Below are 27,419 nucleotides of genomic sequence, written 5' to 3' on the forward strand. Positions count from 1 at the left end.
CCATCCTTAAGAAAAAGAAATGCAAAAACGTTGTCTAAGAAGGCCTTACAAATAACTTAGAAAAGAAGAGAAGCAAAAGCCAACGGAGAATAGAAAGACATACCCATCTGAATGCAGAGTTCCAAAGAATAGCAAGAAGAGATTTTTAAAAAGCTTTCCTAGTGATCAGTGCAAAGAAAAAGAGGAAAACATTAGAGTGGTAAAGACCAGAGATCTCTTTAAGAAAATTAGAGATAGGGAAGGAATGTTTCAGGAAAAGATGGGCACAATAAAAGAGAGACATGGGATGGACCTAACAGAGGCAGAATATATTAAGAAGAGGTTGAAAGAATACATAGAAGAACTGCACAAAAAAAGATATTAATGACCCAGATAGCCATGATGGTGTGATCACTCACCTAGAGCTAGACAATCCTGAAATGTGAAGTCAAATGGGTCTTCAGAAGCATCACTAAGAGCAAAGCTAGTGGAGGTGATGGCATTTCAGTAGAGCTATATCAGATCCTAAAAGATGATGCAGTTAAAGTGATGCACTTGATATGCCAGCACATGTGGAAAACTCAGCAGTGGCCACAGGACTGGAAAGGTCGTTTTCCTTGCAATCCCCAAGAAAGGTGATTTAAAAGAATGTTCAACTACCACAAAGTTGCACTCATAATACATGCTACCAAAGTAATTTCTCCAAGCAAGTCTTGAACAGTACATAAACTGAAATTCCATATGTTCAAGCTAGATTTAGAAAAGGCAGAGGAACCAGAGACCAAATTGTCAACATTCGTTGGATCATAGAAAAAGCGAGAGAATTCTAGAAAAACACCTACTTCTGCTTTATTGACCATGCAAAAGCCTTTGATTGTGTGGATCACGGCAAACTGTGGAAAACTTACAGAGATGGGAATACCAGACTATCTTACCTGCCTTCAGATAAATCTGTATGGAGGTCAAGAAGCAACAGGTAGAACTGAACATGGAAGAGCAGACTGGTTCCAAATCGGGAAAGGAGTATATATAGGCTGTATGTTGTCACCTTGCTTATTTAACTTATATGCAGAGAATGTCATGTGAAATGCCCAACTGGATGAAGCACAAGCTGGAATTAAGATTGCTGGGAGAAGTATCAATAGCCTTATATATGCTGAAGACACCACTCTCATGGCAGAAATTGAAGAGGAACTAAAGAGCCTCTTGATAAATGTGAAATAGGAGAGTGAAACATCTGGTTTAAACTTCACATTCAGAGAATGAAGATTATTGCATCTGGTCCCATCACTTCATGACAAATAGATGGGGAAACAATGGAAACAGTGAGAGACTTTATTTTGGGGAGCTCCAAAATCACTGCAGATGATGACTACAGTCATGAAATTAAAAGATGCTTGCTTGTTTGAAGAAAAACTATGACAAACCTATAAAAAATTTTTAAAAATAGAGACATTACTTTGCTGAAAAAGTTCAGTATAATCAAAGCTATGATTTTTTCAGTTGTCATGTATGGATATGACAGTTGCACCATAAAGAATGGTGAACAATGAACAATTGATGGTTTTGAACTGTGGTGTTGGACAAGATTCTTGAGAGTCCCTTGGACTGCAAGGAGATCCACCCAGTCATCCTAAAGGAAATCAATCCTGAATATTCATTGGAAGGACTGATGCTGAAATTGAACCTCCAATACTTTGGCCAACTGATGTGAAGAACTGACTCATTAGAAAAGACCCTGTTACTGGGAAAGATTGAAGGCAGGAGGAGAAGAGGATTACAGAGGATGAGATGGTTGGATGGAATCACCAACTCGATGGACATGAGTTGCTCAAGCTCCAGGAGTTGGTGAAGAACAGTGAACCCTGGTGTGCTGCAGTCCATGGGGTTGCAAAGAGTCTGACATGACTGAGCGACTGAACTGAACATACCACATAGCAAATACTATTTGTAATTGGCATGTTTTCCCAGCAATACTGGGGCTCTCTAGGCCCCAACAAATATCCCCAATCAAGTTTGCACCCATGCACAGAAGTCAGTGCCTAGCATTCACAAGGCATTCAGTGAGTTCTGATTGCAGGAGAACCTCCATTTTAGTCGACATAAAGGAGTAAAGGGCACATTTATCCTCGTGTCTCAAATAACCCCAAAGTAGAAAAGACAAATGAAAGAGCATTGTTTTACATCAAACATCTGGCAGCAGAGAATGGATTCCTGAGGCAGGGAGCAAGCAAGGAGAGTTCTACAATTGCCCCAACTCTAGAAATAGTTTCCAACACATACATGGAAGGTGTACCTAGGCAGAGACAAACAGTCTCCACAAGAAGAGAGATTTATGACTCTATATAGTTAGAGTTCACAGGAGAGAGCTACATACAGAGAACTGTGGGAAGGTACAGGTGACACCCTTCAAGTTTTTAGCAGAGATTTGATAGTACTGGTCTGAATTATAGGGAACAATCCTTGAGTTTCAAATTGCACCAAGTCTAATTGTGTCCCCACCCACCAGCGTGGAAATTACACATTTTTAAATATAAATTTATTTATTTTAATTGGCGGCTAATTACTTTACAATATTGTATTGGTTTTGCCATACATTGACTTGAATCTGCCACGGGTGTACACGTGTTCCCCATCCTGAGTCCCTCTCCCACCTCCTTCCCCATACCATCCCTCTGGGTCATCCCAGTGCACCAGCCCTGAGCATCCTGTATCATGCATCAAACCTGGACTGGAGATTCGTTTCACATATGGTAATACGCATGTTTCAATGCCATTCTCCCAAATCATCCCACTGTCACCCTCTCCCAGAGTCCAGAAGACTGTTCTATACATCTGTGTCTCTTTTCCTGTCTCTCATACAGAGTTATTATTACCATCTTTCTAAATTCCATATATATATATTGGTGGTTTTCTTTGTGGCTTACTTCACTCTGTATAATAGGCTCCAGTTTCATCCAGCTCATTAAAACTGATTCAAATATGTTCTTTTAAATGGCTGAGTAATACTCCATTATGTATATGTACCAAAGTTTTCTTATCCATTCATATGCTGATGGAGATCTAGGTTGCTACCATATCCTGGCTTTTATAAACAGTGCCGCGATGAACTTTGGGGTACATGTGTCTCTTTCAGTTCTGGTTTCTTTGGTGTGAATGTCCAGCAGTGGGATTGTTGGGTCATATGGCAGTTCAATTTCCAGTTTTTTAAGGAATCTCCACACTGTTCTCCATAGTGGCTGTACTAGTTTGCATTCCCACCAACAGTGTTGGAGGGTTCCCTTTTCTCCACACCCTCCTCAGCATTTACTGCTTTTGTAGACTTTTGGATGGCAGCCATTCTGACTGGTGTGAAATGGTACCTCATTGTGGTTTTGATTTGCATTTCTCTGATAATGAGTGATGTTGAGCATCTTTTCATGTGTTTGTTAGCCATCTGTATGTCTTTGGAGAAATGTCTGTTTAGTTCTTTGGCCCATTTTTTTGATTGGGTCATTTATTTTTCTGGAATTGAGCTGCAGGAGTTGCTTGTATATTTTTGAGATTAATTCTTTGCCACTTGCTTCATTTGCTATTATTTTCTCCCATTCTGAAGGCTGTCTTTTCACCTTGCTTATAGTTTCCTTTGTTTTAAAGAAGCTTTTAATTTTAATTAGGTCCCATTTGTTTCCTTTTTGGTTTTATTTCCAATATTCTGGGAGGTGGGTCATAGAGGATACTGCTGTGATTTATGTCGCAGAGTTTTTTTGTCCAAGTTCTCCACTAAGAGTTTTATAGTTTCTGGTTGTACGTTTAGATCTTTAATCCATTTTGAGTTTATTTTTGTGTATGGTGTAAGAAAGTGTTCTAGTTTCATTCTTTTACAAGTGGTTGACCAGTTTTCCCAGAAATACTTGCTAAAGAGATTGTCTTTTCTCCATTGTATATTCTTGCCTTCTTTGTCAAAATAAGCTGTCCATAGTTGTGTGGAATTTACTCTGGGTTTTCTATTTTGTTCCATTTATTATATTCCTGTCTTTGTGCCAGTACCATACTGTCTTGATGACTGTGGCTTTGTTGTAGAGCCTGAAGTCAGGCAGGCTGATTCCTCCAGTTTCATTCTTCTTTCTCAAGATTACTTTGGCTATTTGAAGTTTTTTGTATTTCCATACAAATTCTGAAATTATTTGTTCTAGCTCTATGAAAAATACCTTGGTATCTTGATAGGGATTGCATTGAATCTATAGATTGTTTTGGGTAGTATACTCATTTTCACTATATTGATTCTTTTGACCCACATGCACGGTATATTTCTCCATCTATTAGTGTCCTCCTTGATTTTTTTCACCAGTGTTTTTATAGTTTTCTATATATAGGTCTTTAGTTTCTTTAGGTAGATATAGTCCTAAGTATTTTATTCTTTTTGTTGCATTGGTGAATGGAATTGTTTCCTTAATTTCTCTTTCTATTTTCTCATTATTAGTTTATGGGAATGCAAAGGATTTCTGTGTGTTCATTTTATATCCTGCAACTTTACTATATTCATTGATTAGCTCTAGTAATTTTCTGGTGGTGTCTTTAAGGTTTTCTATGTAGAGGATCATGTCATCTGCAAACAGTGAGAGTTTTAGTCTTCTTTTCCAATTTGGATTCCTTTTATTCCTTTTTCTGTTCTGATTGCTGTGGCCAATACTTCCAAAACTATGTTGAATAGTAGTGGTGAGAGTGAGTACCCTTGTCTTATTCCTGATCTTAGGGGACATGCTTTCAATTTTCCACCATTGAGGATAATGTTTGCTGTGGGTTTATCATATATAGCTTTTATTATGTTGAGGTATGTTCCTTCTATTCCTGCTTTCTGGAGGGTTTTATCATAAATGGATATTGAATTTTGTCAAAGGCTTTCTCTGCATCTATTGAGATAATCATATAGCTTTTATTTTTTCAATTTTTTAATGTGGTATATTACATTGATTGATTTACCCATATGGAAGAATCCTTGCATCCTTTGGATAAAGCCCACTTGGTCATGATGTATCATCTTTTTAATGTGTTGTTGGATTCTGATTGCTAGAATTTTGTTAAGGATTTATGCATCTATGTTCATCAGTGATATTGGCCGGTTGTTTTCTTTTTTTGTGGCATCTTTGTCAGGTGTTGGTATTAGGGTGATGGTGGCCTCATAGAATGAGTTTGAAAGTTTACCTTCCTCTGCAATTTTCTGGAAGAGTTTGAGTGGGATAGGCGTTAGCTCTTCTCTAAATTTTTGGTAGAATTCACCTGTGAAGCCATCTGATCCTGGGCTTTTGTTTGTCTTACATATTGCATTTGTATATTGCATTTGTCTTACATATTGCCGTGTTCTTATGTTGGGTGCCTTTATATTTATAATTGTTATATCTTCTTGGATTGATATTTTGATCATTATGTAGTGTCCTTCTTTGTCTCTTTTCACAGCCTTTGTTTTAAAGTCTATTTTATCTGATATGAGTATTGCTACTCCTGCTTTTTTTGGTCTCTATTTGCATGAGATAACTTTTTCCAGCCCTTCACTTTCAGTCTGAATGTGATCCTTGTTTCGAGGTGGGTCTCTTATAGACAACATATATAGGAGTCTTGTTTTTGTATCCATTCAGCCAGTCTTTGTCTTTTGTTTGGGGCATTCAACCCATCTACATTTAAGGTAATTATTGATAAGTATGATCCCGTTGCAGAGAAGGCAATGGCAACCCACTCCAGTACTCTTGCCTGGAAAATCCCATGGATGGAGGAGCCTGGTGGGCTGCAGTCCATGGGGTCGCTAAGAGTCGGGAACGACTGAGTGACTTTACTTTCACTTTCCACTTTCATGCATTGGAGAAGGAAATGGCAACCCACTCCAGTGTTCTTGCCTGGAGAATCCCAGGGACAGAGGAGCCTAGTCGGCTGCTATCTATGGGGTCGCAGAGAAGGACACGACTGAAGCGACTTAGCATGCATGCATGATCCCGTTGTCATTTACTTTATTGTTTTGGGTTCAAGATTATACACCCTTCCTCTGTTTCCTGTCTAGAGAAGATCCTTTAGTATATGTTGGAGACCTGGTTTGGTGGTGCTGAATTCTCTCAGCTTTTGCTTGTCTGTAAAGCTTTTGATTTCTCCTTCATATTTGAATGAGATCCTTGCTGGGTACAGTAATCTGGGCTGTAGTTTTTTTTTTTTTTTTTTTAATTTCATCACTTTAAGTATGCCCTGCCATTCCCTCTTGGCCTGAAGAGTTTCTATTGAAAGATCAGCTGTTATCCTTATGGGAATCCCCTTGTGTGCTATTTATTGTTTTTCCCTTGCTGCTTTTAATATTTGTTCTTTGTGTTTGATCTTTGTTAATATGATTAATATGTGTCTTTGGGTGTTTTGCCTTGGGTTTATCCTGTTTGGGACTCTCTGGGTTTCTTGGACTTGCGTGATTATTTCCTTCCCCAATTTAGGGAAGTTTTCAACTATTATCTCAAGTATTTTCTCATGGTCTTTCTTTTTGTCTTCTTCTTCTGGGACTCCTATGATTCGAATGTTGGGGCATTTAACATTGTCCCAGAGGTCTCTGAGATTGTCCTCATTTCTTTGAATTCCTTTTTTCTTTTCCCTCTCTGTTTCATTGATTTCTCCCATTGTATCATCTACTTCACTTATCCTATCTTCTGCCTCTGTTATTCTACTCTTGGCTCCCTCCAGCGTGTTTTTGATCTCATTTATTGCATTATTCGTTATATATTGACTCTTTTTTTATTTCTTCTAGGTCCTTGTTAAACCTTTCTTGCATCTTCTCAATTCTTGTCTCCAGGCTATTTATCTGTAATTCTTTTTGTTTTCAAGATTTTGGATCATTTTCACTATCATTATTCGGAATTTTTTATTAGGTAGATTCCCTATCTCTTCCTCTTTTGTTTGGTTTGGTGGACATTTATCCTGTTCCTTTGCCTGCTGGGTATTTCTCTGCCTCTTCATCTTGTTTATATTGCTGTGTTTGGGGTCGCCTTTCCATATTCTGGCAGTTTGTGGAGTTCTCTTTATTGTGGAGTTTCCTCACTGTGGGTGGGGTTGGACGGGTGGCTTGTCAAGGTTTCCTGGTTAGAGAAGCTTGTGGGGTGTGGGGCTGGATTTCTTCTCTCTGAAGTGCAATGAAGTGTCCAGTAATGAGTTATGAGATGTCAATGGGTTTGGAGTGACTTTGGGCAGCCTGTATATTGAAGCTCAGGGCTATGTTCCTGTGTTGCTGGAGAATTTGTGTGGTGTCTTGCTCTGGAACTTGTTGGCCCTTGGGTGGTACTTGATTTCAGTGTAGGTATGGAGGCATTTGATGAGCTCCTATCGATTAATGTTCCATGGAGTCAGGAGTTCTCTGGTGTTCTCAGGATTTGGACTTAAGCCTCCTGCCTCTGGTTTTCAGTCTTATTCTTACTGTAGCCTCAAGACTTCTCCATTTATACAGCACCAATGATAAAACATCTAGGTTAAAGATGAAAAGTTTCTCCACAGTGAGTGACACCCAAAGAGGTTCACAGAGTTACATGGAGAAGAGAAGCGGGAGGAGGGAGACAGAGGTGACTAGGAGTAGAAGAGGGAGAATCAAAAGAGAAAAGAGCAAGCTAGCCAGTAACCACTTCCTTATGTGCTCTCCACAGTCTGGATCCCTCAGAGATGTTCACAGAGTTACACAGAGAAGAGAAGAGAGAGGATGGAGATAGCGGTGACCAGGAGGAGTAGAGGGGGAATCAAAAGAGGGCAGAGCAAGCTAGCCAGTAATCACTTCCCTAAAAAAGGAGTATGTCAAGGCTGTTTATTGTCACCCAACTTATTTAACTTATATGCAGAGTACATCATGAGAAATGCTGACTGGAAGAATCCCAAGCTGGAATCAAGGTTGCCGGGAGAAATATCAATAACCTCAGATATGCAGATGACACCACCCTTATGACAGAAAGTGAAGAGGAACTCAAAAACCTCTTGATGAAAGTGATAGAGGAGAGTGGAAAAAGTTGGCTTAAATCTCAACGTTCAGAAAACTAAGATCTTGGTATCTGGTCCCATCACTTCATGGGAAATAGATGGGGAAACAGTGGAAACAGTGTCTTTATTTTTTCGGGCTCCAAAATCACTGCAGATGGTGATTGCAGCCATGAAATTAAAAGATGCTTACTCCTTGGAAGGAAAGTTATGACCAACCTAGACAGCATATTCAAAAGCAGAGACATTACTTTGCCAACAAATGTCCATCTAGTCAAGGCTATGGTTTTTCCTGTGGTCATGTATGGATGAGGTAGTTGGACTGTGAAGAAAGCTGAGTGCCGAAGGATTGATGCTTTTGAACTGTGATGTTGGAGAAGACTCTTGAGAGTCCCTTGGACTGCAAGAAGATCTAACCAGTCCATCCTAAAGGAGATCAGTCCTGGGTGTTCTTTGGAAGGAATGATGCTAAAGCTGAAACTCCAGTACTTTGGCCACCTCATGCGAAGAGTTGACTCATTGGAAAAGACTCTGATTCTGGGAGGGATTGGGGGCAGGAAGAGAAGGGGACGACAGAGGATTAGATGGCTGGATGGCATCACTGACTCGATGGACATGAGTTTGAGTGAACTCTGGGAGTTGGTGATGGACAGGGAGGCCTGGCGTGCTGCGATTCATGGGGTCGCAAAGAGTCAGACACGGCTGAGCGACTGAACTGAACTGATGTGCTCTTCACAGTCTGGATCCCTCAGAAATGTTCACAGAGTTACACAGAGAAGAGAAGAGGGAAGAAGGAGACAGAGGTGGCCAGGGGGATAAAGGTGGGAATCAAAAGGAGAGAGACAGATCCAGCCAGTAACCAGTTCCCTAAGTGTTCTCCACAGTCCAGAACACACAGAGATTCACAGAGTTGGGTAGAGAAGAGAAGGGGGGAGGGAGGAGGTAGAGGCGACCTGGTGGAGAAAAAGGAGATCCAAATTGGGAGAGAGCAAGCAGGCCAGTGACCTCTCTCCTAAGTAAAAATGGTTACTGAAGATTCAGTTCTTAAAGGTACAAAATTGATAACAAATACCAAAAAGCAAAAATTGAAAATCTAGAGTAGAGGTTGGATTCTCAAAAATACAATATTTAAGGAAAAAAACAAAGTCACAAAAATTATTTTATATATATATATATATATATATATATATATATGAAGTTTGCTTTAAGAAATAGGGTCTTATTTTTGTCAAAGTAATAGGTTATAAAAAGGAAAATTAAAGGATTAGTAGAGGACGTAAAAATTAAAAAAAAATTAAAGAATGAAAATAGTAAAAATATATCTAGGACTTTCTCTGGTGTCATTGTGAACAGTGTGGGGTCAGTTCGCTTTCAGATAGTTCCTTCATCCAGCTTATACTTCTCAAGATCTATTGTCTCCTTCCTATGTAGTTGACGCTAACTGCAGGGTTTTAATCTATTGCACCTGTCACTTCCAGGGCGGTTTCCTCTGTTTCAGCTTCTGTTTCCTGGTCTCTGCAGTGTCTAATTTCTGCCCTGATCCAAGAGGGTGATGGTGGACAATTTTTTAGGCTTACTTGTTCAGTAGTGCTGTGGGGAGGGAGGGACGCTGCAAACAAATAACACCGGCATACGTGGAGAGTGCTCGCAGTGTCTTGGGCACACTGGGCCTGCCTCTGCTCACAGCGTGTGTGCTTTCCCTGTCTATGCTGCTCAGGCTCTATGTTGCTCTGCTGGGAACTGTCTGAGGCTGGCCCTGGGTTGTATGCACTTCCCAGGTCTAAGCTACTCAGCTTCAGGTATTCGGGTAGTTCTCAGAGGCACAGACTCAGCTGGGCCTGAGTTTGTGCCCTTCCCAGGTCCGAGCAGCTCAGGTGACCAGGTGTCTGGCAAGCACGGTCACTGCGACTTATCGCCTCCCCTGTCCCTGCTGCTTGGTTTTCTGGGTGTACAACCGGCGCACCTTCTCAGGTGGATGTTGACCGTCCAGAATCCCAAGAGGTCTTGGTTAGCAATGAAGCCTGCTAGCAGTTTGGTAGATAATGCCTCTCTGGGGCCGCGATTGCCCTCTTCTGGCTCTGGCTGCCCTTGCCTGCCTGTCTCCGGAGGGGGATGGGCCGGCCTGCTGCTGGCTAGCTCTGCTCAGTCCTTTATTCTGTGAGCGGGCTAGATGGTGTCTTAGGTTAGGGCTTTTTGCGTAGCTCTAGTCAGTCCTTTGTTCTGTGAGTGGGCCTGGTGGTATCTTAGGTTAGGGCTTTTCACGTGGTAGCTATCCCACAGTCTGGTTTGCTATCCCAAGTTAGTTCCCTCAGATTGCCCTCAGAGCATTCAGGCCTGGTCCTTACTCTAAGCAATGCAGCCTGCGCTTCCCTGCCCAGCCCCCACTTGCTACTGGTGAATGCAGGTGTCTGTGCTGCTTCTCTGCTGGGGGAGTTACTGTTGGGCATGTAATCTGTGGGTTTTAATTATTTATTTATTCTTCCTCCGGGTTATGTTGCTCTCTGTGTTTCCAAGGCTTGACAGAGACTTTGCAGTGAGAGTGTTTCCTGGTGTTTGGAAATTTCTCTCTTTTTTAAGACTCCCTTCCTGGGATGGAGCTCCTTCCCTACCTCTTTTGTCTCTTTTTATCTTTTATATTTTTTCCTACCTCCTTTCGAAGAAAATGGGCTGCTTTTCTGGGTGCGTAATGTCCTCTGCCGGCATTCAGAAGTTGTTTTGTGGAATTTTCTCATCATTCAAATGTTCTTTTGATGAATTTGTGGGGGAGAAAGTGGTCTCCCTGTCCTATTCCTCCACCATCTTAGGACCACCCCAGCAAATATTTTAAAATGAAAAAAAAAAATGCAAACACAAAATATCAACATTTGTGTGGTATAGGTAAAGTGCTGAGAAAAAATGTATTATCTTACATGCTTATAGTAGAAAAGAAGAAAAGTTTAAAATCAGTACTCTGAGCTTTCAACGGAAGAAATTAGGAAAAAAGAGCAAAATAAACCAAAGCAAGTAAAAAGAAGAAAATAAAAAAGATAAGGGCAGAAATTTATAAAGTTGGAAACAGAAAACAGTAGAGAAAATCAATAGGGTCAAAGCTGTTTTTCTGAAAATACCAATTAAATTGGTAAAACTCTAGTGAGACTGACAAAGAAAAAAAGGGAAAAAGATTCAAATTACCAACATCAGAAATGAAAGAAGGGTTTTCACTAAAGACCCCACAGACATTGAAAAGATAAGAAAACCATATTATGTACTCTATGCATGTATTACATTTGATGACTAAGATTAAATGTAGATTGGTACAGCCACTATGGAGAACAGTATGAAGATTCCTTAACAAATTAGGAATAAAATTACCATATGACATAACAACCCCACTACTGGGCATATGCTCTGAGAAAACCACAATTCAAAAAGACACATGTACCCCAGTGTTCATTGCAGCACTATTTATAATGGCCAGGACATGGAAGCAACCTAGATATTCATTGATAGATGAATGGATAAAGAAGATATGGTACATATGTACAATGGAATATTACTCAGCCATAAAAAGGAATGAATTTGAGTCAGTTGTAGTGAGGTGGATGAACCTAGAACCTGTTATACAGAGTAAAGTAGTCAGAAAGAGCAAAACAAATATTGCATAGTCATGCATATATATGGAATCTAGATTAAATGGACCAATTTCTTGAAAAACACAAACTAATGAAACCAACCTAAGGTAAAATAGATACACAGTCTATTTCCATGTCCTATTAAAGGAATTGAATTTTTAATTATAAAATCTTGCAAATGGAAATATCCAGGTCTAGACAGCTTCCCCAGAAAATTTCATGAACAGTTTAAAGAAACAGTCCCAGTTTTTACAAAATTCAATAAAATAGAGAAGGGGACAGCACTTCTGAGAGAACACACAGATGGAAAATTAGCACATGAAAAGATGCTCAACATCTTTAGCTGCTAGGGAAATACAAATTAATGCCACAATGAGATACCTCTATACATCAAGAATGGCTAACATAAAAAAATCCCGACAATAACAAGTATTGATGAGCATGCAGAACAACTGGAAATTTAATAGATTGCTGGTGGAAATGTGAAATTGCCAAAGCTACTCTGAAATAACTCCGGAAAATAGTTTGATAGTTTCTTATAAAATTAAACATGCATTTACCACATAATCCATCAAGCCCACTGGTAAGTATTAAACCAAGAGAAATGAAAAGTTACATTCATACAAAGACTTGTATACAAATGTTTTTAGCAGCTCTATTCATAATTGTCAAAAACTGAAAACCACTCACATGTTCTTCACTGGGTCAACAGATATATTACGGTACAATAGAATCATACTGAGTGTTAATAATAAATAGAAATGGCTAAGTGTTACCACACAGCAACTTAGATCAGTACCCAAAGGTACTGCTGATTGAAACAAACCAGTTTCAAAGGTTCACATCCTACCTGATTCCATTTATAGGACATGCTCAAAATGCAAAATACAGTAATGGAGAGCAGATCAGTGAGTTGCTGGGGGTTAAGGGAGGGGGTGGAGAAGGTATGATTACACAGAAGCAACACCAAGGAATTTTTTGGAATGATGGAGTTATATATCCTGATTGTATTGGTGGTCATCACGCAAATCTAGAATTTTACCCATCCTGAAAAGTCAATGTTATATGTTAATTAAAAAATAAAATAAAAAGTATGGATAACCACTGCTGCTGCTGCTGCTAAATCGCTTCAGTCGTGTCTGATGCTGTGCGACCCCATAGACGGCAGCCCACCAGGCTCCCCTGTCCCTGGGATTCTCCAGGCAAGAACACTGGAGTGGGTTGCCATTTCCTTCTCCAATGCATGAAGTGAAAAGTGAAAAGTGAAAGTGAAGTCGCTCAGTCGTGTCTGACTCTTAGTGACCTCATGGACTGCAGCCTACCAGGCTCCTTCGTCCATGGGATTTTCCAGGCAAGAGTACTGGAGTGGGGTGCCATTGCCATAAAATGGAATTCATAACTTCCAAATTAGCTTAAGAAAAAAAACGGGAGGGTGATAAAGGAGATTTCATCAATCCAATAGTAAGTATGAAAGCTGAAAATATAAGGACAAAATAGCAACAGTAAGTAGAAAACACAAAATAAGATCATACAAATAATACCAAATATCCCAGGAATCACAGTTGTGGACCTGTGACCAGGCACATGGTCATCTCACAGAGAACATTTCCAGCCTCCCTTGTAGACAGTGTGGTCATGTGACTGAGTATTTGCTGATGAGATGTGAGTGCAAATAGCGTGTGCCAATCCCAGGCCTGGGCTTACGACATCAGGTGGGCCTTGTCCGTATTCTCTATTTGCCTTCTCAGTGGTTGAAACCTAGATACAGTGGTGACCATGCTTCAGCCATGCAGGTGATGCTGACTCTCTGGGGTTGGTGGGATGAGCCAGAAGGTCCACAGGGAGCAGAGTTACCCACTGACCTGAACCATTTTCTGTTTGTGTGAGAAGGAAATAAACATCTCAATTTTCAAAGCTGCTGTATTTTGGGGTACCTTCATTAGTACCTTTGCTAGGCTTTATTTGGAGTGTCTACCTCCTTTTAGAGGCCCTTGAAAGATGGCAGAGCCAAATCCCAGGCTCTCAGAAGAGGGAGCTGCAGAGTTTCTGGAGCCTTCACATTCTCGTGCCCACCTTCTGCTGTGGGGCCCAAAGCATCTGCAGACTCAGGCTCCTGGTTCCGGAGGTGAGCCAGGCCTGACATCGTGGGGACATTTTTAACAAGGGGAGGAGAGTGGGATCAGCTGGTGGGGCCCTTGGTATAGGCAGGTCCTCTTCTCTGGCTGGGCCCTCTGTCTCCCTCCTCAGTAGTGGACACAGTAGAGCTGGACGCTACCACTGATTCGCAGCTCCCGTAGCTGCTCCAGGACTTGCTGGCCCAGGCTGGTGGCCCCCACGCCCTGCCCGTTGAGCGCCAGCTTCAGGCCTCCCTCTTGGCACAGGAGCAGCACCTGGTACAGAAGGGCATGGGGTGCTGCAGGCTTCCCTTGCCTGCAGCAAGACCCTCCCTTGCCTGCCTGATGCCCCACCCAGTGGCTTCTCCTTCCATCAAAGGACACAAGGAATAAACCCATGGGGCACCCAGTGGTGAAAAAGACGGGATGATGGAGGGGCCCAGGTTGTCGTCAGCCCTTCCACAAGGATCTGCCCAGGACTTGGCCTCCATTTCACCATCTGTAACAGGGGTTGCTTCCCCTGGAGAAGTGGTCTCAACCTCAGCTGCACATTGGAGTCATTCAGACCAGATCAGATCAGATCAGATCAGTTGCTCAGTCGTGTCCGACTCTTTGCGACCCCATGAATCGCAGCAGGGCTTTTTAATAATGCTGAGGCCAGGGCCCACTTTGATTAATTAAATTGGTGTTTCAGGGTGTGAGATCAGCCCCACTGATCTCCTCTCTTCTAGTGGCATTGGCTCCACAAACCGCGCCCCCACTCCTGGACGTACCCCCACTCCCCTGCATGGGAGTGTAGCTCTGTGCTCCATGCCAGAGGGACCAGGGATCTGGATTCTGACCCACCTCAAAGAATCGCTGGGGGTAGAAGAGGAAGGGGGCCAAGATCAGCTTCTTCCGGCCCCAGCGGGAGACCCAGGCCAGAGTTCTGTCTGCAAAGGACGCCCTGAGCGTCACTGGAACGTGGGCGGCCTCGTCTCGCAGACTGAGCGTGAAACTGTAGGAATGGGTGGGAGAAGGTGCTTGTGGGCTTGCTAAATAAACACCAGGTCCTGTGCTAAGTGGAGAAGGCAATGGCACCCCACTCCAGTACTCTTGCCTGGACAACCCCATGGACGGATGAGCCTGGTAGGCTGCAGTCCACGGGGTCACTATGAGTCGGAAACGACTGAGCGACTTCACTTTCACTTTTCACTTTCATGCATTGGAGAAGGAAATGGCAACCCATTCCAGTGTTCTTGCCTGGAGAATCCCAGGGATGGGGGAGCCTAGTGGGCTGCCGTCTATGGGGTTGCACAGAGTCGGACACGACTGAAGCGACTTAGCAGCAGCAGCAGCAGTTGTTCTAAGCCTTGAGGTGGCCCAGGGCTGACCTAACCTATAGAAATGTTCTGGCTGATCCCCAGTATTGTTCAACTTTAAAGTATTATCATTTTCAAAAACTGAGAAAGTTTTCGAAAATTTTGGCTTCTTTTTTAAAAAGAAATTCAGAAGATCTGGCATCAGAAGATCTATAGAAATATTCTTTCCACTTCACCACATTCCCAACCTGGTGCCTCACTGTTTATGTGACCTGCCTGGCCTCTGAGGACACGTGAATCATGGCCCTTGAGAGAGAGCAGTAAAATGATCTGTGTGTCAACTGCTAATAACCATGTGACTCTGAGCTAAGATCTGGCTTCCTGTCTCCAAGTTTGGGAAGGAGTGGGGGTTCTTTCGTCCACTGGAAACTTTTTCATCTTCCCTGTTCAGGTGGGGTTATCTTTCTCCTTTTTTTCCACTGGGGGAACTCAGGGCTCAGAGGGTTGGAGTGGCTTGCCCAAGACCACAGTTTATAAAAGGCAAAACCAGGAATCCAACCCAGTAGTGCCTGGTTTTTGAGGCCCATGCAGCCGAGGCCTGTGCTGCAAGCCTGCCTAGAATTCACAGACCTGGTCAAGCGCATGCAGGGCAAGGGTTTAGTCAGGTCAGTGACTTAAAAAAGAACAAAACAGAAGGGGATAGGCCAGGGAAAATACATGGCATTTTCCTTAGTCCCCTGCTTCTCCACCACATTTGTGGACCGCTTGCTATATGCCTGGCATAATCCCTAAAGCTGGCACTATTTTTACCCCCTTTTACAGACAAGGAAACTAAGGCACAGAAAGGAAAGGTCACTGCTGTGAAGCTGCTCAGATTTGAAGTGTCCTCAACAGAAGTCAAGGGCTTCCCAGGTGGCGCTAGTGGTAAAGAACCCACCTGCCAATGCAGGAGACATAAGAGATATGGGTTTGATCCCTGGGTCGGGAAAATCCCCTGGAGAAAGAAACGATGACCCACTCCAGTATTATTTCCTGGAGAATTCCATGGACAGAGAAGCCTGGCGGGCTACAGTCCGTAAGGTCGCACAGAATCGGACACAACTGAAGCGACTTAGCACGCACCCATGCAACAGAAGTCAAACCCAGGAAATCGGGTCCAGGAACGTCATGAGATCCAGTGCAGTTCCAGAAAGAAGGAAAGAAGGAGAGAAGGAAGGATGATGAGGAAGAAGGAAAGAAAAGAAGGATAAAGAAAGAAAGAAAAGAAAGATACTTGTCTTAACTGGAGCCTGCAGGTTTGAGGAATAAAGTCGTAGCGCCCCCTGTGGGAGAACTCAGGCAGTATCCTCTTGACTAGAGTTCCTCCAAGTCCCCACCTCCCTGCGCGGGGCCTCCTTTTTGGGGTCTCCTGGCGGAGTTTCCTAAACCAGGGCACTGTGGGAGATCAGTTCCTCTCATCTGTTTGCGATTTTTCAAGTTGTACACTTTTATTCTCTAGTTTTTTTTTTTTTTTTGGCTGAGAGGCATGAGGGAATCTTAGTTTCCTGACCAGAGAGCAAACCTATGGCCCCTCACTGGAAGTGCAGAGTCCTAACCACTGGGCTGCCATGGAAGTCCCAGCCTGTGTCTTTAAAGGACCTTTCCTGAGGCTGCAGCTGGGACCTGCGGTGAGAGGCTGGCTGGCCTGACCACACGTCCAGGCAGGGAAGACACTCCTGGAATTGGAGCTGCTGGTGCCACAAAGCCACCTGAGCCCTGGAACCAACCCCAGGTCAGACTTTAACAGGCTCTGTGACCTTGGGCAACTTACTTCTGCTCTCTGCTCCTCTGTCTCCTCACCTGGAAGGTGGGGGCTAAACAGTAGTGCTGGAGATTAAAGAGGTGATGCTTCTAAAGCTTGTGCCTGGCACAGAGATGCGTCCTGTCCCCCACCCCTACCCCCAACTCTGCATACTTACTCCTTTGGCTCCGGTAAGACCAGTCCTCGCACTATGATGACCTGTCCAGGCCAGAGACCCCGGGGAAGGGCATGGAAGCAGGGCACCTCCTGAAGGAACACAGGAGATGACTGAGAGGTGGGGGTGAGGCGGATCTCACAGAGGGGGTTGGGGAGGGCTACTGCCCGGAGGAGCTGCTTCCTGGACTGTCCTTAGGGGCCAGGGAGCCTTGAGGCAGGTAAACCTCTGCCTCTGCTCTGCAGCCAGGAGGAAACAGCTCTGCTTAGTTATTATACACCTACTGCAGGCCAGCCTCCTGTACTCTGCTCTCCCTGGCCTCCCCTTCTTTTCGCCTGCCCCCCGTGCTGTGAGCCCCTAATGCTGTGCTCCAAATGGTAATGGCTCATTCCTTGGTCTGCCTCCCCACCAGCCTGTATGCAGCTGGAGAGGTGGAACTGATATGTACCTCCACCCTACAGCCTGGTGCTTGGCCTAGCAGGGATGACTATCAGAAAATTGTGTGCAGAATAAATGGAGAATAGGTAAAATGAAGCTGGAGCTTCAGCCTGAAGTTGCCTGTTCACCCACAACTTGCAATTCAAGGGCAAATCCTGGTGCTGGGGGCCATTTCCCACCAGGTGGGGCGCCCTCCCAGCCCTGATAGAGCAGGTGAGGGACTGTCCCTCCACCAGACGCAGGAGCAGAGGTCACTCACCAGCCCCGGGCTCCTCAGCAGGAAGGGCTGTCAAGGAAAGAAAGAGGGGACATGGAGGCCACGTGGTGCTCGCTCAACGAAAGGGATCCTTAAAAGTTGGGGATACTGGGGGTTTACTTCTCTCAGAGATAATACGGGAAAATGATTGGCCCTCCAGTGGGGCCCTCTTGAATTCAGGTGGACACCGGCTCTGGAATAATGAGGAAGAACTGGATGCAGGGTCTGTCATTCACTCACTGTGTGACTCTGGGCAAGTCCCTGGGTCTCATCTCCCTTCTGCCCTGCAAGCCAACCTGCTACCTTGCAGGGTTGCTGAAGCTCCATCTGAGATGGATCTGGTAGAAAGGCTGGGCCCTGCCCACTCCAGGAAGTCAGCCCACCCCATCTGTCCTCCCTAGCTGGCCCTGGCACCAGGGAGAGGCAAATCCAGGCTCCCATGGACTGAGGCAGGGCCAGCTGTAACCATGGTGACTGCACAGTGAGGGAGGGGGCAGCTGGGCCTTGTGCAATGTGAGCATCAGTCCAGCGAGTGGCAGGTCCCACTGGGGTCAGAGGGAGGGGTACCGGCTCAGCTGGGACGGCTGGGACAGCGAAGGCTAACCCAGCTCCCAAGACTCACGTGTCCAACCGGATACTCGCTGCCACCCTCCACAAATGGCTGTTGGGAGAGAGAAAAAGCAACAGGCAGGATTCAGGACCACTGCAAGTCTAGAGTTTTGATTTGCCTCCTGCCTGCCCTGCTGTGCCTGGGAAGGAGGGCAGAGGCCAGCTGTGGCCTTGGTAGCTCCTCCTCTCCCCAGAGGCCTTGTCAGGGCTTCTCAAACCTGGCATTTGATCATGCTGATTCCTGGGCCCTACCTCTGACTTACTAAATCAGAATCTCTGGTGGTGGGTTCCAGAAATCTGCACTTTTAAATTAGCTCCTCAGCTGGGAATGATACAGCCAGTGCTATGTTTGGGTCCACAGCTCCAAGACTCCAAGTCATTTGCTTTCTGGCCACTGCTCCACATTGACCAGACTCCACACCCAGGATAGCTCAGCTGGCAGCTCAGTTGGTAAAGAATCTGCCTGCAATGCAAGGGACCCTGATTTGATTCCTGGGTCAGGAAGATCCCCTGGAGAATGGATAGGCTCTCCATTCCAGTATTCATGGGTTTCCCTGGTGGCTCAGATGGTAAAGAACCTGCCTGCAATGTGCAAGACCTGGGTTTGATTCCTGGGTTGGGAAGATCCCTTGATAAAGGAACAGTTTCCCACTCCAGTTTTCTTGCCTGGAGAATTCCATGGGCCGAACAGCCTGGCAGACTACAGTCCATGGGGTCACAAACAGTCAGACACAACTGAGCGACTTTCACTTTCACGTCCAGGATAGACTTCTGCCCCAGGCTCTTGGGCTCCTCTTCTGTGGTCAGCTCCTCCCTCACCCCTGCCATGTCCAACACCTGGATGGATGCCCTCCACCTTGGCTATAATTGGTGTCAGGACTTGTCTGGGATGGAAGGGGGTCCCAGGCTTGTCCAGGCATCAGGGGAAGTCAGAGACTGCTGCCACCCAGGCCTTGGCCCCAGAGGAACTTACGTTGATGTTCAGGAATCCAACGGCTGTCACCGAGATGTCGCCAAATATGCCCAGGGTGTCTACCCGAGACAGCGGGAGCCGGTAGCGGTAGTGGAGGAAGTGCTGTCCATTTACACTCACCTGGAGAGACAGACGAGGCTGAGACCACACTGACGTGCCAGACATCCATTGAGTCTCTTACTGGAATTTTCCTCTTTTAACTTCACACCAACTCTAGGAGGCAAGTATGTTTTAAAGACAGGCTTGGGGCTGGCGCACTGGGACGACCCAGAGGGATGGTACAGGGAGGAAGGAGGGAGGAGGGTTCAGGATGGGGAACATGTGTATACCTGTGGCGGATTCATGTTGATATATGGCAAAACCAATACAATATTGTAAAGTTAAAAAATAAAATAAAAAAATAATAAAGACAGGTGCCCAAGGCTTGGGGGAACTTAAGTAGCCTCCCCAAGGTTGTGGAACTGGCAGGCAGAGCACCTTCAATGCCCCGCCTGGCCCCTGACACACCACATTGCCCCACTTTAGTCTTTCAGCTGACCTTCCAGCAGCCGCAGCAGCCCTCCGCCTGCCGCATCCACAGGTGAGCGGCCTCAGGGGCTCTGGGACCCCTGTCCCTCCCTGCAGTGCTGGCTGGCACCAGCTCCCTCTGCCCTGGAGAAGTCTGAAGATCCTTCTGGCAGGAGTTCGCATCAGCAGTGAAAGCCTTGAGGCCAGGTTTCTCTCTCCCTTCCGTCCCCACTCTTCTGTGTGATGGGGAGAATGACAGTTCCTTCCTCATGGGTTGTTGTGAGGAGTCAGTGAGCTGAGAACAGCACCCGCCCGGCATCTGCAGCGCTCTCTAGACGCCCCCTGTGACAGCAGCAGCACCATGGCGTCTGCTGAATACCACCATGTGTACCGGGCCAGGTGAGCCCAGGGCAGCTTGGAACCAGGCATGGCAGCTCATTGGTTCTCTGAGTACTGGACTCTGTGCTTCATCCCTCCAAATACCCCTTAACACAGTGACAAGGAGAGCGGCTGAAGGAAAGGGAAGCAGAAGGACACAACTTCTAGACCCCATGATGTCCCCTCCCGTGCGTGCTAAGTCGCTTCATTCGTGTCCGACTCTTTGCGACCCTATGGACTGTAGCCCTCCAGGCTCCCCTGTCCATGGCATTCTCCAGGCAAGAATACTGGAGTGGGTCGCCATGTCCTCCAGGGGATCTTCCCGACCCAGGGATCGTCTCTTGCATCTCCTGCATTGGCAGACAGGTTCTTTACCACGAACACCACCTGGGAAGCCCTGGTGTCCCCTCCCGCTCACCTTCATCTCCTCATTTCCAAAGAGAAAGAGGATGAGGAAGCTGGCCCCTCTCTGCAGGGCCACGTGGGGCCACCGGGCCTCAACTTGCCAGCGCCCACGGTACAGGGAGTTGCAGATGACGTGGGGTTTGGTGGTGTGGAAGCGAGGGTTGAAGTGGATGGCGATATCTGGCCGGGGGTGCAGGCTGCAGCCGCACTGGAAGTCCACCTGGAACCTGGGGGGAGGTGAGGCTCTCAAAGGGCGCCTCTGGTCAGAGACTCCCAGAGACCCTGAAGGCAGAGAAGAAGCCCCATGGAGCACTCCCCTTACCTGTGTGCATTTAGAGGGACCGCTCCCTGGAGCATGACCATCTTGCCTGCTCGCAGGCCACCAAAAATTGTTGTGACAAAAGGAATCACCTGAACAAAGAAGAAACTCATCCATACCAGGTTGGAGAAAGGGCCTAGGGACCCCTGTGTTGGGGGTGGGATGAGGAGGGAAGAGGAACAAGATAACTGTCCCACCCCAAACAGAAAATGTCTTGATGGGGAAAAATAAGTTTTCTCTGAAATGTTCTCTTTCGCCTACTCTCTTTTCTTCACAACACCCAGGCCACACAGCACAGGGGAAGCCAGATCCAGCCCCATTGCCCCCTTGGAGCACCAGCCCAGCCCCTCTCTCAGCTCCTAGGGCACAGTAGTGACCCCACTGAGGTTTACAGTCCCCTGGCTGCCACCCTGGCCTCCAATGGGTGTCCTTCAGGGCTCCATTTCAGTGAGTGTCCAGGCTCCCCGAGGACTGTTTATAGGCCAGAGCCTGGGAACCGGGAGGCAGAGGGATGGACAAGTTGGGATCTGAGCACAGATCCTGGCTTGGATGCCTGATAATGACTCAGTCTGCCTGCTCAGCTCACCTTTCCCCCTGGTATTCCTAAAAGACGACGCATACTCTTACCGCTTCTGGCCCTTTCTGGGACTGTTTCCTCAGCACCCCCTCCACCTTGTGAAATCTGACTTGACTTCCCAGGCTCTGATTGCTTCTCCAAGCGTCATCCATTTTGGTGCCTGAATTATCCCTTCCCTCACTGTGCTCTCTGCTGCCGTGGCTAGTTTGGCCCTTGGCCGACTGGCTTAGACGGAGCCCTTTGGCTGGGAGGCACAAGCCCCTCAAAGCCAAAGTCCTGTCTTTAGCTTCTACAGGCTCAGGGCCTGGCCTGGCACAGAGTGGGCTCTAAAGAGGTGTCTGCAGAATAAACGTGAACTTGCCCAGGTACACACTGGGCAGTGTCACAAGATGGGCCCTTACCCAGTGTTCTCCAACTCCCGGCAGCTTTCAGAAGCCCAAACTGCCAAGAAGAGCTGAGACCCGACAGCTCTGCACTCCAGGTGGGAGCTTGCAGCTTGCAAAGCAAGGGGCCCCTCTCACCTGGGGAGGATCAGGAGGCCCCAGCTATCAGAGCACCCACAGCTTAGCTGGGCTCAGCATGTCAGTCCCTCCCACTTCCCAAGCTCTGGGCCTGGCCTGTAATTAACTGAGCTGAAGCTGTTCTCCTGAGAGGAGAGGACCAAGTAAAGAGAAAGTGATAATTAGTGCTCATTAGTGGGAGGGTGGGTCTCCTGGGAGTTTGATCTTCTGTAATGCACTGCCAGGCTTCAGGAAATCTGCAGGGCACTGGGCCAAAGGAGGAGTCCAGGAAACCCCAACCCTGTGTCTGACTGGGAGGTTCTGACCCGACTCCCAGGCTGGAGATGAGACTGTTCTTCCTCAGTGATCAGGGTCCCCCAGCAATACTACGCACTCCCCGCCCAGGCCCTCTTAGCCACCCACTGTGGAATAGGAGACAGCACTGTCTTCAGGCTCTACTGTTTTTAAAATGCAATCACCCCATGAGCTCATTGACGAGTGGGAATGAGCTGTCAGTCACTCTAAGCTCAGGAGGGCCTTCCAAGAGCCATGGGCAGGGGCTGGGGAAGCAGGGTCCATGACTCAAGGCCTCTTCAGCCCCCTGCCAACCTGGGAGACCGGGCCCAGCTGGAAGGGGGAGCCCTGAGACCCAGGAGGTTCCAGACCTGAGCGGCTGCTCACCGGCTGGAAGACTGGCGGCTGCAGGATGAAAGTGTCAGGAAGCGGGTCCAGTTTCTCTCCAGGTACCATGGGGGTGGCGTGGGGTGCCTGGGGCAGCTCTCCCAGCTGTCAGTCTCACCTGCACCAGGCAGGGTCCGCTGTCTACCCCCAGTGCCCCACACCAGCTCCAGCCCCACCGGCTGGACTGGGTGTCAGCAGAAGTCCAGGTCGAGGGGTGCGAAGCTTGCAGTAACTAATCCTCAGGGTCTGAAGCACGCAGCCTGTTGCAGAGGGAAGCCAGAAGCTGGCTCCTTTGAGGCCAGCAGGGGGTTGTGGTTTCCGGGGCGGCAGCTGGAGCCCTCCAGGGGTCAGAGGCAGAGTTGGTGGTACATGTGGGCAGGTCCCAGGAGAAGCCCCGCCCCCAACTTCCTGGACACCAATGGGGGGCTTCCCTTTCCCTCCCCCAACAAAAGGTTTCCACCTCTCCCTCCTTTTCTGCCGCTTTCCCCACTCTTCTCCTTTTGGCAAGTTTTATAGTCCTTTGAGGCTCCATTTCACAATGGCTGGAAATGCCAGGGCCCAGCTGGGTCACAAGTATGTGGGATGGGGAGAGGTAAGAACAGGCAGGGTGAGAGGAGACCCTCTTTGGCTCGGAAAAGGCAGGTGAGCAGAGGGGAGCACACAACTACACCAAAGGAGACCTGGGTTCTTGCTCAGCCTCTGCTATAATGTGCTGTTTCCCAGGACAAGTCACTTACCCTCGCTGGGGCTCCTTTTGATCATTTACATATAGAAAAGGTGATCACAGTAGCGTGTCTCCTGTCTTGAAGGGAGGTCTGTATCTGGGAGTGGGTCTAGATTTCTGTGTTTTTTTTTTTAAGCTACCCTATTCTCCTTTGGTGGAGAAGGAAATAGCAACCCACTCCAGTATTTTTGCCTGGAGAATCCCATGGACAGAGGAGCCTGGTGGGCTACAGTCCACCGGGTCGCGAAGTCAAACACGACTCAGCAACTGAACAACAACAGCAAATGATCCTTGGGACTGAAACCATTCCAGTTCTGGTTCAAATTCCAATAAGCCCTTTCCTTTAAAAAGCAGCACAACCTCTCAACTTTATCCTGAGTTGGGAAGCCCCAGGATCTGACCACCGTGTCCACTTGGCAGCAGAGAATTCCTGGCAGGACAAAGCTGGGCAAAGGCTCAAGGGCCCGGGGTGGGGAGGGGAAAGGAAGCAGCTGCTCTGATGGGTGAGTCCTTGGGGGCTCCCGGGGAAAGAGGCTGCATCAGTACCTCCTGGGAACTTATTGGGCTTCCCTGGTGGCTCAGATGGCAAAGAATCTGCTTGCAAGGCAGGAGACTCAGGTTCAATCCCTGGGTCTGGAAGATCTAGACATATAAATTTTTGAGCCCCACCCCAGAGATATTGGGGTGAAAGAGCCCAGGAATCAACATTTTAATGTTTGAGAAACACTGACTTAGATCCTAATCCACAGGGCTCCAGGTACAGAACCAGGCTGTTTGCTCAGACCCTGCTGGGTAGGGGGGAGCTGGGCGGCTGAAGGTTCTGTGTGGGGAAATTGGATCTGAGGTGTGTTCAGGAAGAATAATCTATATACACAGCAGGGGGGAAAAAACAAAGGTAGAGAAACCAGCTGGGCAGGGATGGGGAGCCCTGCACCCGAGGGCGGCGCCCACACCCTGTCCAGCCTCCTCCCTGAATTGAGGAGCTAGGGGCAGCATACGAAAACACTGTGGGCTGGGTGGCTGCAACAACAGGTGTTTATTTTCTCACGGTTCTGGAGGCTAGAGGCCCAGATCAAGCTGTCCGCAGGGTTGTTTTTCTCCTTGGTTTGCACCCTCATCTTTTCTTGTAGGGAGACCAGTCATATTGGATTAGGGTCCACCCACTTGATCTCATTTTACCTTCCTTTTCCTTCCAAAGGCCTTATCTCCAAACACAGCGCACCTCACATTCTACATACTGTGGTTTTGTTGTTTAGTCGCTAAGTTGTGCCTGGCTCTTGGTGACCCCATGGTCTGTAGCTTGCTGGGCTCCTCTGTTCATGGGATTTCCATTGAGATGCCATTTCCTTCTCCAGGGGATCTTGCCAACCCAGGACTGAAGCTGCATCTCCTGCATTGGTAGACAGATTCTTTATCACTGAGCCACCAGGGAAGCCATACTTGGGGTCAGGACTCAACAGATGATTTGGGGGTGGTGGACACAATTCAGCCCATAACAGGAGAGTGGTTCTGAAACCTCAGGTGTTTATAACTGTTTCTCTTTGTAACAGTCATAAGTGGAGGCTGCTGAGGGCCTGCAGGGGGGAGGCAGCTGAAGAAAGGGGGATGGTGCATGTCATTTCTCTTTTTCAATGACTCCAGCTTTTGACAGCTGGTGGCAGATGGGGACCTGGTTGGTTTAAAGTACACATCCAGATTTGCTGGATCTGATCTGAGAGACTCCAGAGTAAGAGAAGGTCTTAGTTAGTCTGTCCAGGGGTGGGATGGGGCAGTGGAGTAAATTTCTCTTCCTGAGCCAGAGTGAGGGGGCACTTGTGGGAGAGGTTCAGGAAAGGGCTGAGGGTGACCTGACGCTGGCAGGTGGGATTCCCCTGCCACAGACTGGCACTCTCCCACCCCACCCCCATGCCCTCCACCCTGTACCTTTCCCTCAGAGCATTTATCATAGCTTGTCATTATGTATTGAAGAATTGTTCAATGTCTGTCTCTTATTCCCCTACTCCTCACCTGTAAGTTCCAAGAGGGCAGATTTATTCTTACAACCTGAGTACCAAGCAAATGCCTGATACAGGGAAAATGCTTAAAATATAGACTGGGTGACTGTGAGAGGTGATGATTTATAACTCCTGTCCTGTCTCTGCCTTCTTCTCTGTCTCTCCCTTAGCAGGAGTGGAATCATGGCCCAACTGCAAAATAGCCCACATACTCTTCTAACTAGCTACAGATTGTAACTGAGGCATTTTTTAAAAAATCAATATTTGTCAGTTACCAATTAATAGTTTGGGAAACATAATCCATGCTCAGGGATCTCAAGGTGCCCCACTTTACCCCATTCTTTGATCTAGCAGCCTCTTTCACTGCTCCTGAATAGGTATACCTCTCTGGGCCTAGGGAGGGACTACTGCATAGATTAACCTACTTCAGTCTTGTCTCCATCCCTTTCTTCTATCTGATTCCCTTCTAGGTCACTGAAAATGCTCCTGGATCTGTTTTCTCTCAGAACCAGTTTTGCATCATCCTAAAACATAGTGGCAGGATAGAAGAATTGACAAGGCAAGAAGAATTGGCAGAACCTGACAGCTGGCTGGATAAGGGAGACAAGGAAAAACGACTCCCCAAAGGGACTCCAACATCTTGAATCAAATGATTGGGAAAATTCTGGAAAAACAGGGAAGACTGAGGTATAATCTGGAGGGGGTGGCAAGCTGGTTAATTCTAGCCAAGATCATTTTGGAGGAGGTGGGGGTATAAGAATCAGTTTAGGTGGAGCCTGAACACAGGGGATGTTCAATTAGTGTGTTTGAAGGAATGAAGGTGCTATTGTCTGAAAGCAGGTTCATATACTCTTGAGTAAACAGTTTCAATTTCTATGCTGCCCTGTAAGTGAGTTTTAGTGACTGCAGCAATTTTTTTAATAACTGGATGCTGCATTCATTAAAGGGATCAGCAATCAATCTTGCTCTCAGGGTGCCCCCAGTCTAACTGGAGAGAGAAGACATATACTTGGAGGGGAGAACCAAAGGACAAAGCCAGCTGTTTTTATTTCTCTTCCCCCCACCCCCAAAGAGATGGATAGAAATATCATAAAATTGGGAAAAGGACAAGCAACACTCATAGGCTCAGTAGGCTAACATGACATTTCTTGTTATTAATATTTTGATGTGTATCTTACTGAACCAACCAAACAAAGAATCCAAAAATCCCAAACCACAACTCAATCAGTGCACAGCTTTTGCTCTCCTATTCTATTTTCTAGGGAAGAGATGCAAAGCTTAATGGCCTGGAGGAGCAGAAGCACAGTCTGCTCCTGTGGGCACCTTCCCACCGCAGTGCCCTGAATGGGAGGGGAGGTGGAAACGCCTCCGGCTGGGGAATGTGGGGGTGGGGGAGCAGAGCCATGGGGGCCCACGAGGCACTCCCAGCTCTGAGCAGTTCTAGTGCTGGGGACCTCAGTAGAAATAGTGTAGAAATAGAACAGACAAAGTTTTTTTACTCCAGCACTCTCTGTCAAGGAGGAGCCCCTCAGAGAGGCACCGGGGTCTCCCCTTGGGCCCTTTCAGAGGCAGAAGCCTGTCCTTCTGCAGACCTCCAAACCCGCCTGGCTGCCTGAACAGCCCTGTGGCTCTTGCTTCTCCATATGATGCCCCAGGAACCTCTGAGGTCCTCATCTGGGCACCATGAGAACCAAGAGTTCAGTTCAGTTCAGTCACTTAGTCGTGTCTGACTCTCTGCGACCCCACGGACTGCAGCACGCCAGGCCTCCCTGTCCATCACCAACTCCCGGAGCTTGCTCAAACTCATGTCCATGGAGTCGATGATGCAATCCAACTATCTCATCCTCTGCCATCCCCTTCTCCTCCTGCCTTCAATCTTTCCCAGCATCAGGGTCTTTTCCAATGAGTCAGTTCTTCGCATCAGGTGGCCAAAGTATTGGAGTTTCAGCTTCAGCATCAGTCCTTCCAATGAATATTCAGGACTGATTTCCTATAGGATTGACTGGTTTGATCTGCTTGCAGTCCAAGGGACCCTCAAGAGTCTTTTCCAACACCACAGTTCAAAATCATCAATTCTTCGGTGCTCAGCCTTCTTAATGGTCCAACTCTCACATCCATATATGACTACTGGAAAAA

At 46.8% G+C, this 27,419-nt stretch overlaps 1 protein-coding gene across 1 annotated transcript; it reads right to left on the reverse strand.

Moving 5' to 3' along the window:
* Positions 1–12,891: 12,891 nt before the first annotated feature.
* Positions 12,892–22,856, reverse strand: LGALS12 (galectin 12). Its single transcript, XM_027532771.1, has 9 exons — positions 22,566–22,856; positions 20,811–20,899; positions 20,502–20,715; positions 19,199–19,318; positions 18,239–18,277; positions 17,620–17,646; positions 16,926–17,014; positions 14,513–14,663; positions 12,892–13,942 (listed from the first exon to the last, which is right to left on the reverse strand). Exons 1-9 carry the CDS (start codon positions 22,632–22,634, stop codon positions 13,796–13,798), a joined length of 945 nt encoding a protein of 314 aa, XP_027388572.1. The 5' UTR covers positions 22,635–22,856; the 3' UTR covers positions 12,892–13,795.
* Positions 22,857–27,419: the final 4,563 nt, after the last annotated feature.

Source organism: Bos indicus x Bos taurus, chromosome 29 (assembly GCF_003369695.1).
Source record: "Bos indicus x Bos taurus breed Angus x Brahman F1 hybrid chromosome 29, Bos_hybrid_MaternalHap_v2.0, whole genome shotgun sequence".
Classification (NCBI taxonomy): Eukaryota; Metazoa; Chordata; class Mammalia; order Artiodactyla; family Bovidae; genus Bos; species Bos indicus x Bos taurus.